At 36.6% G+C, this 11235-nt stretch overlaps 1 protein-coding gene across 3 annotated transcripts in view; it reads left to right on the top strand.

The window, feature by feature from the left end:
- The first annotated feature begins 146 nt into the window (after positions 1 to 146).
- Positions 147 to 11235, top strand: part of atg2a (autophagy related 2A) — a 34469-nt gene continuing 23380 nt past the window's right edge. For 2 of the 3 annotated variants that reach the window (XM_079839051.1, XM_079839050.1), the window contains exons 1-9: positions 147 to 675; positions 1926 to 2088; positions 2200 to 2349; positions 3020 to 3122; positions 3920 to 4058; positions 7866 to 8069; positions 8408 to 8510; positions 8709 to 8879; positions 10195 to 10331. In XM_079839051.1, coding sequence (XP_079695177.1) covers positions 505 to 675; positions 1926 to 2088; positions 2200 to 2349; positions 3020 to 3122; positions 3920 to 4058; positions 7866 to 8069; positions 8408 to 8510; positions 8709 to 8879; positions 10195 to 10331 — 1341 coding nt within the window. In that variant the 5' untranslated portion in view covers positions 147 to 504. The remainder of the gene's footprint in view (positions 676 to 1925; positions 2089 to 2199; positions 2350 to 3019; positions 3123 to 3919; positions 4059 to 7865; positions 8070 to 8407; positions 8511 to 8708; positions 8880 to 10194; positions 10332 to 11235) is intronic. The other variant, XM_079839052.1, reaches the window with a different exon arrangement.

The raw sequence follows: 11235 nt of genomic DNA, 5'->3' as shown, positions 1-11235 counted from the left end.
AAATATTAATATTAATATGAATCTACATAAGATTTTGTAAAACGTTTTGTCTGTGGCTTGATGAGGTAACGACCGTCCCAACATGGCGGACTGACGCTTCCAATTTCCGGCATCTTCAGTCTGCGCCTACGTCATGACGCACGTTCGTTTAGCCCGAGTATGAAAACAATAAACAACCCGTTGACCAGAGGAACCGTAGAGGACCTGTCGCATATTTGAGTGACATATATTATTAAAAGCAGCAGCAGAGTGACCGTTTTCGACACGAAGAACCTCTTTTAAACGCTGCTGTGGATAAACTTGCGTCCAAAAACGAAGAACCGGGGTGTTTTGTTGTCAAAGGACAGGAAGTTAGACGGTTTCACCCACTCTTGTCCGTCCTAGTAGGCTTGTTTTTTTGTATTCTCACTTTCACACACTACCGAGGGGGGTTAAGTCTGTTATGCAGGACTGGTCTCTTGTTCCGCCACCTCTCAGCTCCCTCTCCCCGTCTGCTCTGGCCCTATGTCTCGGTGGCTCTTCCCCTGGTCGGGCTCAATAAAGAAACGGGCCTGTCGGTACCTCTTGCAGCACTACCTGGGCCACTTTTTGGAGGAGAGACTCAGTTTGGACCAGCTGAGCTTGGACCTATACAATGGCAGCGGGGTCATTAGTCAAATTAACCTGGATGTGTGGGTAAGTGTGGGGTAAGGCATGCCCAGGCCGTTTCCGTGTCCCTTTATTGTTTCGCAATATCTGGACTTCAGTATGAGATCAACACATCTTGTTAGTTGAAGGAGCACTCGTTTTTCCAAAGGTTTAATGACTTGTGTAGGAAAGACTGCATCTTAGATCCTCTTCCTGGTCTCGAGACACAGTGACCAAGGTTTACTAACTTTTGCTTTCACATTTGGAGTCTGCACACTTTGCTGGAGGTGTCATCTAGGACAGGGGTTTTCAAACTTTATGATGCCAAGGACCCCTAAATATGAGGGACCCCCTTCCTAAAATCCATCTTTTTTTATGTACGAAAAAACATTTAAAGTGTTAGATAAATAGTAAGTGTGACATTGTAAATACAACGTATTGTTTCCCAACTTAAATTGGCTATTAATGTTGGATGGGACTATAGTGAGAAAAACTCTCTAGAAAGATACAAAGCAAACATACAATTCTGCAATGTATACGGCAAGAAACATTTAGAAATGAAACCGTTAGAATATTCGGTAGACTTTATCCATTTTTGCTTTGTCTTTTATACTCTGAAATGTTCTGGGGACCCCATAGAACCTTCTGGGGGTCCCCGGACCCCAGTTTGAAAACCCCTGATCTAGGAGGTCCGTGGAAAAGTTGAGAGAAAAACTATAACATAAATAATTAAATTAATCTAAATTAAAAAATGAATAACACATTGATAAACAAATCTAACTGTATGATGACTATATATATATATTAGGGCTGTCAAAAGATTAATCGTATCCAAAATAAAAGTTTGTGTTTACATAATACATGTGTGTGTACTCTGTTAATTATTATTTATATATAAATACACACACAAGCATGTATATATTTGAGAAAAAAATATAATTTTTATATATAAAACATTTATATATATCATAGATTATATAAATGTATATACATGCAAATATTTCTTAAATATATACATGAATGTGTGTGTATTTATATATAAATAATAATTAACAGAGTACACACACATATATTATGTAAACACAAACTTATACTTTGGATGCGATTAATCTTTTGACAGCCCTAATATATATATTATATAATTACAAATTTATATACATTTTTCCACAGTATACAATTTCCACATGAATAAGCACAACATCCTTCTCCTTTTTCACAGTAATTTTGACATCCTCTGGTCTTGCATGTGATCATTTGACCTTCAGATTCTCTAACTATACTCTGAATCCTCTTTTCAGGCAGTGAATGAGTTGTTGGAGTCGTTGGGAGCTCCGCTGGAGATTGTTGAAGGTTTTGTGAACAGCATCACAGTGACTATTCCCTGGGCAGCACTTGTGACAGAACACTGCACCCTTGAAGTCACTGGATTGCAAATAACATGCAGACCCAAATACAGAACCAGTGAGTTCTGTAGCCCATTCTTTGTGGACTCATTTGGTTTGATACATATAGCCATATATTTTATACAGGATTTAGTTAATGTTTAATTGTCTGTTTTCTGATATCTGTTAGACGGAAACTGGGATTCCCAAGGATGGTCGTCATGCATGACGTCCAGCATGCAGCTGGCCCAGGAGTGCCTGAAGGACCCGCCCGAGGCATCAGAAGAGCCGCCTGCTCCACTGGAGGGGCTGGAAATGTTTGCACAGACCATCGAGACAGGTGTGTATCAGCTCTTGTGTCTAGTACATTTGTATATTGAAGTAAAACTCTTTCTTGGCAGTGGTGTCTTTTTTTTTAGTGCTGTCAAATCGATTAATCGCATCCAAAATAATTTGTGTTTACATAATACGTGTGTGTGTGTACTGTGTATAATTATTATGTGTATATATAAATACACACACATGTATATATATTTAAGAAATATTTGCATGTATATACTGTATATATATTTATATTATATATAAATATATTTTATGTATAAATATAACATGCATTTGTGTGTGTGTGTTTATATATAATAATAATTATAATTATAATTATAATTTGACAATTGTCCCAGGCATCCATATCTCTTCTAGTTATAAAATAATTTGTATGGGTTTTATTTTCTATTTCTATTTATTTTTTCTATTTCTTTTATATACTTTTTTCTTAATAAAAAAAACAAAATGTACTTTTTTTCCCTTTATATGGTTAGTATGCATATAAAAAGTGGGATAATATACTCTCAACCAGTGATTATTACTAAATAAGCCTTAACAGTGTGATCGAGACCCTGATGTGTGTCAGACGACCGGCTTACTGCAAGTTATCATGTGAACATTTAAACATTGAAAGCATTATCTCATTGTATTTTTGATTTCTATTTGGCCTGTTTGTGTGTTTGCAGTCCTACGTCGGATAAAAGTCACTTTCCTGGACACTATAGTGCGAGTAGAGCACCATTCCCTGGACGCTGAGGCTGGGGTTGCCTTAGAGATGCGCATTAAACGGTGAAGCCATGCATTCCATCCTGATACATCTAGGGATTTATTTTGGGATATATTTGTTGCCTGTTTATTTATAAAGTATGATGAGTTGATAGTGTGGCAACTAATGTCATCTAAAAACAGTGATATTATGAAATATTTTTACACTTCAAAATAACTGTTTTCTATTTGAATATATATTAAAATGTAATTTATTCCTGTGATCAAAGCTGAATTTTCAGCATTATTACTCCAGTATCAGTGTCACATGATCCTTCAGAAATCATTTGAATATGCTGATTTGCTGCTTAAAAACATTTCTTATTATTGTTATCAATATTGGGAACAGTTGTGCTGTCTCATATTCCTGTGGAAACTGTTACATATTTTGTCAGGATTCATGATGAATAGAAAGTTCAAAAGAAAAACATTTATTTAAAAAAAAATGTTTGTAACACTCTAAGGCCTGGTTTCACAGACAGGGTTTAAATTAAGCAAGGATTCAGTTAAAACAGCGCAAATGCATTTTTGTTTTGGACTAGCTTATGCCTTGTCTGTGATACTAGGGGTAAATGTCTTTACTGTCACTTTTGGTCAATTTAATCCATCCTTACTAAACAAAAGTATTGCATGTTATTGTACAAACATATCTTTTCTAGTCAAAATTCTCTTTACATTTTTTAATGTACATTCTTTTAATCGATTCTCACAGGTTAAGATAAAAATTCTCATAAACATCAATCATATCCTTCAAAACCAACGCATTCCATTGTTTGTGACCAAATTGTTTCTGTCCCCGGTGGCGATGTGTGATAATGCAGGGTGGATTATTGTGATGAGGCTGTGAGAGACTCAAGCCAGACAGTGCCTGTAGACATCCACCAGCCACCAGCCTTCCTGCACAAGATCCTTCAGCTCAACTCTGTACAGCTGCTCTATGAGACCCTGGGAGGATCACAGGTCAGGGAAACTACAGCCTGTTAGTTAGTGGCCTTTACATTTAGTATGAATGCTTTTTCTGCATTTTACTTCTGCTCTAGTTTGTGTATTAATCTAAAGGCGCTTTTCCACTGCATGGTAAGGCTCGGTATGGCTTACTTTTGGGGGGTTTTCCACTGTGTACAGTACCTAGTACCAGGTACTTTTTTTAGTACCGCCTCGGTTGAGGTTTCAAGCGAGCAGTACAGATACTAAAACGTTGTAAACATTGCAGATCACTGATTGGTCTGAGAGAATCGTCACTACCAGAGCCGTTGAAAAACAGAGCTAGGACACTCCCATAGACTTCCATAGGAACTGAGGAATGCGGAAGTAAAGCGTGTCATGGAGCGACCAATAGTTCCAGCATTGAGCCCCATTCATTTCAGTGCATCTCAAGCACACTCGATGGCAAATTGATGAAATTACTGCATATTTTGAGATTTTATGGCATTAGTTGACCTCTCAGGAATATTAATAGAAGTGGTATTTTATGCAGCGCGTTATAGTTAATGTTTATTTGTTATAATAGATCGTTAGACTCTAACTGCAGTTAGATAACGTGAGCAGCACTGCAACAGCTACTATATCCAGATGCTATCGGTCATATTTCAACAGTTTTTAGTCTCTCTGAGATCTTTCTGTCGAATGCGTTTCTATGAAGTCAGCCCATTCAAGGAATAACGTATAACGCCGCCTATGAATGAATATTAATAACGCCTGGATAAAAAGAGTTGAATAAAATTGTTTTTTTTACACTATTTAAAACTTCTTTCTTGGGTTCAATTCTGTATATGCAGAATCATTCATTTATGTTCACCTGTTGTGTATGCTTATGTGAGTATCATAAAATAACATTCGGAGGTTAACAACATTTTATAAAAGAAATTAGCACTAACCAGTAGATGGCGGAAGAGGAACACTTATTGGCTCTTTAGCCATTTTTTCTCTTTTTTATAGAATTTTTATAGATCATCAAATCACTATTATAACATTAAAATATCTATTTTTGTTACTTTATTTGTACGGAAGTGTTAAATATATAGGTTAATTGTAGGGAAAATCACAAAGTCTCTTGAAAAACAAAAACTTCTGACTAAACTTCACAGTAAATCTTTATTTAAATTGTCTCTGTGTTTTGTTTGTTATGATGAGAGGATTTGTGTAAAACGTAAACTTGCACTAAAATTCATTCAGCGTTTTGATATAAAACTTGTTTTGATCGATATGGATTCTCATTCCTGGTAAATTAAACATATGACTGGTCATTATTTTCAACAGAAATGCCCGTGATTGGCTAGAACACTCAACGCTGTAAAATCATGCACTCACATGACCCACATAAAATAGCCAGATCACTCAAAAAAACATTAATCAACATTATCTCTCCCCAGAATAAAATGCTACTGTAAAGCCCTGTCGAAGTCAATGCACATATTGTGTTAATATGTACCAGAAATTGCAGCAAATATAGTGAAACTGCTGTCTGTCCTGCTTAATCCTATTCAAACAGATTGACAGGGCGGAGTTGTTTGGAACTATTGAGGGCTCCATGAACCACGTGACCAGGTGGCGGCGAGATCAAAGAGTGTCGCAACTCTCTTTTTCTATGGCTCTGGTCACTACCAGCATCTTTGGATTTACGTCACAAGAAACCAAACCCTTTAGATTTAAATAGTCAGCAACAAAAAAATGACTTGTTTAAAGGACTTGCTTTAAACAACCATCGCACGCAACTTGAAAAAAAGAAATGGCTCTATTAGTGTTGTACATTTCTCCTCGTTCTTGTCTTGGTCTCGGACTTAGAGGACTCGGGATTTTATCTCAAGACCAGTCAAGACCACAACTGCAAGGATATTACTAAATTGCCAGTGCATTGTCTGATTGATTTAACATCATTAATGTGATTTGATGTAAAACTTACAGCTTAAAGTTTAAAGTGTGCTGCCGGGTTAAAAATCAATGCAGCATTGTCTCAAAAATGCCCAAAATTAATATAAATGGCCACAAAATTCTAAGATTTAGTTTTTTTATATAACAGAGTATACTTAAGGAATATCGCAAGAGCAAGAGAGCTGTTTTCATGAATATAAGTGTGATTGCAAATGATATTGATTTAAACAAACGTTCAATAAACAAGAAGTTAATATTAAATGACACATATTAAACTGTGTTTTTGCTAATTCTGCAAAGTTTTGTTATTAAATGAATCAGCTGCTTTGAACAAATCGGTTGAATAAAGGATTCCTTGACTGTAAGTAATGTTAATTAATCTGAATATTATTTATGCAGGTGTAATTGTACCAATTCAGATGCAACTTCTGTGCCGTGAGTTTTATTGTTAGTGATTTGATTGGTAACAGCGTTATAGTGTCTTACTATTCTAATTGTATTTATTCATTAAATAGAAGTCATTTTTTTCCGACAATAGATATGGATCTTTTAGATTAATTTAAAGGGTTAGTTCACCCAAAAATGAAAATTCTGTCATTAATTACTCACCCTCATGTCGTTCGACACCCGTAAGACCTCCGTTCATATTCGGAACACAAATGAAGATATTTTAGTTGAAAGCTGATGCTGAGAAAGGCTTCAGATAGGCCTCCATTGGCATTCAGTACATTCACACTCCCAAGACTCATAAAAGGCACTTAAAACGTCGTTACAAAGTCCATCTCACCACAGTGACTCTACAATAATTTTACGATGCGGCGACAATAGTTTTTGGGCGCAAAAAAAAATCAAAATAACACCTTTATCCAACTTGTTCTTGTCTTCCGTTTGTGCCTCCACGACGCATGCGCGAGAATATGACGTAGCGCCAGCGTTCGGGAATCCATGAAATGCACACTTTAGCCCCATTTTGAGAACTACGCAGAGACCTAGAGCACGATCAATGTAGAATTCAACAATGTAGAATTCAACAGCTTAGCGTCTTCCTCTGCTTGTAAACAAATCGCTTCTGGGTCACGTGTCCGAACGCTGGCGCTACGTCATATTCTCGCGCATGCATCGTGGAGACACACGGAAGACAAGAAAAAGTTGGATAAAGGTGTTATTTTGATTTTTTTTTGCGCACAAAAACTATTGTCGTCGCATCGTAAAATTACTGTAGAGTCACTGTGGTGAGATGGACTTTGTAACGACGTTTTAAGTGCCTTTTATGGGTCTTGGGAGTGTGAATGTACTGAATGCCAATGGAGGCCTATCTGAAGCCTTTCTCAGCCATCAGCTTTCAACAAAAATATCTTCATTTGTGTTCCGAATACGAACGGAGGTCTTACGGGTGTCGAACGACATGAGGGTGAGTAATTAATGACATAATTTTCATTTTTGGGTGAACTAACCCTTTAAGGAGTGATGGTCTGGACTTGGTCTTGACTCGGTCTCGCCCTGTCTTGGTCTTGTCTTGGTCTTGTCTTGGTCTCGGCACACACTGGTCTTGGTCTCGACTTGGTCTCGGTTTAGGTGGTCTTGACTACAACACTAGGCTCTATTGTGGTCATCAGACGAGGTGGCAGCGCAACTATAACGATCAGTCTTTAATCCCACCCACTTGGAAGCGGTACTAAACTGCGGTGGAAAAGCAAACCAAGCCGAAGTAAAGTGTGCCGAGCCGAGTCATACCAAACAGTGGAAACTTTAATCTTAAACATTGTGTACTACAAATATTGTTGTGTAAGCTGCTTTGATTAAAAGCATCTGCTAAACGCATGCATATACATGTTGCTATGGCAAGCATACATTTCTTGTCTGTAATGGACTGTGTCATTCAACTCATCCATTTAGGGGCTGATTCATTCTGATGTCATGGCGAGCAGCAGGGACACTGATAAGACGGATGAAAATGATGGAGATGATGATTCCTCCGATGCCCCTCAATCATTGCATCCCACACAGAAGCCCCCTGAACCTCTGCTGATTGGACAATGCTCTGGATTCATAGAGACAACAGTCAAAATCAAACAGAATGAAATGCTTCCTGGGCCCAAGGTTTGTGTGCATAAGAAAAAAAGACTACTGTCACGTTTGCTGTTAGTTGTATGATGTTAACTAACCACATGGCATGTATAATATTCTAGCTGTATATTATTCTCATATGGACATTACTTTGGTACAGTATACTTCCTAAACCTAAAATGCTTGAAACTATATGTATTGTGAAAAGTGCTGTACTATACAAACTTGAATTGAATAGGATTTATGTCCAAATGATCAGATCATTTTGCTTCAGCATGCATGCAAGATTTTGAATAGTTCAACCCAAAAGACCCATTGTTGTTTCATTGTTCGCACAGACAACTGTATTCTGAATTTCTTTTCCCTCTTAGTTTGAGTTGGATGGTAAAGTAGGGTGTCTCCACCTGCTGCTGTCTCCCAGTCAGATCACTCAGCTGACCGACCTCCTGTCCTCCCTCTGCATTGAGACATCAGGTAACATGAGCACTCTGTCTGTTGTGTGTTTGGTCATCGTCTTTGAGCATGGCTCACTGTCCCTTTTTTAATGGCCTAATGTATAGTACAAATGAGACGCATCAACAATCATCATGTGGCTGTTTGCACCAGCATGAATTTAGCCATTTTCTTGTATGATTGACAGTGTCCAGTGCTCTTTCTCTCTCTGTTTGTCAGAAGGCAGTGGAGGTGTTGGTGTTTCTGGTGGGGGTGTTTCTAGGCCTCTGGGTTCTGATGATCTGCGATTGATCGAAGAGGATCTTAGTAAGCAGCTGAACTCAGAAATGTATGATAGAGACCTGGAGGAGGACGACACAGAACCCTATATCATCAGCATGGAGAACAGAGGTGAAGATAGTCAATATTTTGTTAAGTTTGATCCAACCAGGCCAGTAGAAAAAACCCTTAGCATCGATCCCTGCTGAAGCAGCTCCAAATATGTGCTGTGCTATTAAATGAAAGATAAAATATGATTGAGCAATAGAAAGAACCGTGAAAGTAACCGAGTCTTGTACAATACATTTTAACCGACATAATTAAGCATTGAAGGGAAATGTATATATTTGCTAAAGAAATTAAATCAACAAATATGATTCATATTCTTGTTTTTTCGGTCCCACTTTATATTAGGTGGCCTTAACTACTATGTACTTACATCAAAGAAATAAGTACAATGTATTGTATTGCAAAACACTTTTGCTGATATTGAGGTGTGTAAGGGTAAAGTTAGGGACTTTATTATGTTCTAATAATTCCAACATTGAATATTAAACACCATTAAACACAATCATGTCTCCCCCTTTCTCATCTTGCTCAAAAATACATAAAATAACACTTTTACATATAAAGTAACCACATTTACCCTCTCTTGATTTAGCCATATGCAAAGTACTGGGAACTAACAAACCCTGCCCAGTTTCAGTTAAAGTAAATTAATTACATATGTAATTACATGCAGCTAATTTTTAAAATGTAAGTACAAGGTAAAAACATGTATGTACACAATAAGTGCATTGTATCAAATTATTAATTTAAATGTTAGTACATAGTAGTTGAGGCCACCTAATATAAAGTGGGTCCGTTTTTTCTACCTAATACATTTAAAAATTATAAATGCAGTGAAAATACAGGTATAGGTATCAGCGAGTACCAAAAATAAAAGTATAGGCCTTGTTCTGGAAAAAGTGGTATCGGTGCATCCCTACTTATTATAATTCTGCATATGTTCAGAATGGCAAACTACTGGATTAATATTTTTAACGGTAATCTACCAATCTGAAGTTTGGAATAGTTATCTTTTAATGTTTTCGAAATAAAGCCTCTTATGCTCACCAAGGCTGCATTTATTTGATCAAAAATGCTGTAAAACTGTAGTATTGTAAAATATTAAAATTTAAGAGAACTGTTTTCTATTTGGATAATTTTTTAATATTATTTATTCCTGCGATGACAAAGCTGAAGTTTCAGCATCATTACTCCAGTCTTCAGTGTCACATGATCCTTCAGAAATCATTCTAATATGATGACTTGCTGTTTAGGAAACATTTATTATCAATGTTAAAAACTTAGTAACTTCAGTCTCTGGGGTTATTTGTAGTTCTGTAGTTTGCCAGAATCTTGTCTGTTGTTCTGTGTTTTCATCGTGACCGTTCTTCTGTCTCAGAGATGTTTTATTCGATGGGTCCTGGCTATATGACCAGCAGTATGTTGTCAACACGCTCGGGGAGTGAATTATCTGACAGCGATATGGAGTCGTCCATTCATAGCCAGAGCAGCCTGGCTCAAGCAAACCCTCCACAGGTCAGCAAAGGTGTTTTCTCATCAAGTTCAGCAAGTTTTGTATTTCCTTTATTTAGACGCTGAATGATTCAAGTGTCCAAACTTTTTTTTTTATTTAGACAATGACAAAAAAAGTTGTGTGAATTGAATAGGTTTGTTCCAAAAACATTTATACTTTTCTCTTGTCACATTAGATTTGCTCTAGTATTTTGCTGTATTAAACAGCATTTACTAATTTTTTAGTATTATGCATGCAGCTTTTCTGACCACATATTAATTGAGAGTAGTGTTAATTTTGTCACCTATTTTTAATTTAGTCTTAGTCTTAGTCTTGTGCCAAATGACCTTGTTAGCTTTAGTCATATTTAGTCATTCACATATCTTTTTTTGTTAGTCACATTTTATTCGACTAAAAGTCTCGTCATTTTCGTTTAGTTTTAGTCAAAATAAAACTCAATATATTGTGTGGCAAAAATAAGTAAAATATAAATAACCTGCATAATGTATGTGCCACAACACCATAGCTAACGGGTTGATTTACAGCGTAGATACCTAAAATCAGCATTAGCTTATGAGACGATGGGCACAACTATCGATTTCGATCTTGATTCAGTATGAATTCATATGTATATAGCCTACTGTGCATGTAAGGAAAAATAAGTTTGCCTTTTAGCACTATTTTAAACTTTTTTGGGGTCTTTACTATTCGCTATTATTGACATTTTAAAATTTCACCAATAAGTAAGCAGTTATGATCTGCAATACTTTTTTGAGCAACTAGACTACATGTATATTGATTAAAGAGCCATACAGGCACCTTGTGGGTAATGGCATTACAAATGAAAATGTTTGTTTAATTTTCCAGCTACAAAATGACTCTAATTTGCCTCTTTGCATTGAAATTCTCTATTTTAACCTTAATTAC

This window comes from Gobio gobio (genome assembly GCF_949357685.1).
Source record: "Gobio gobio genome assembly, chromosome: 16".
Taxonomy (NCBI): Eukaryota; Metazoa; Chordata; class Actinopteri; order Cypriniformes; family Gobionidae; genus Gobio; species Gobio gobio.
The sequence above is the reverse complement of the archived record's forward strand: the minus strand, read 5'-3'. Positions and strand labels throughout refer to the sequence as shown.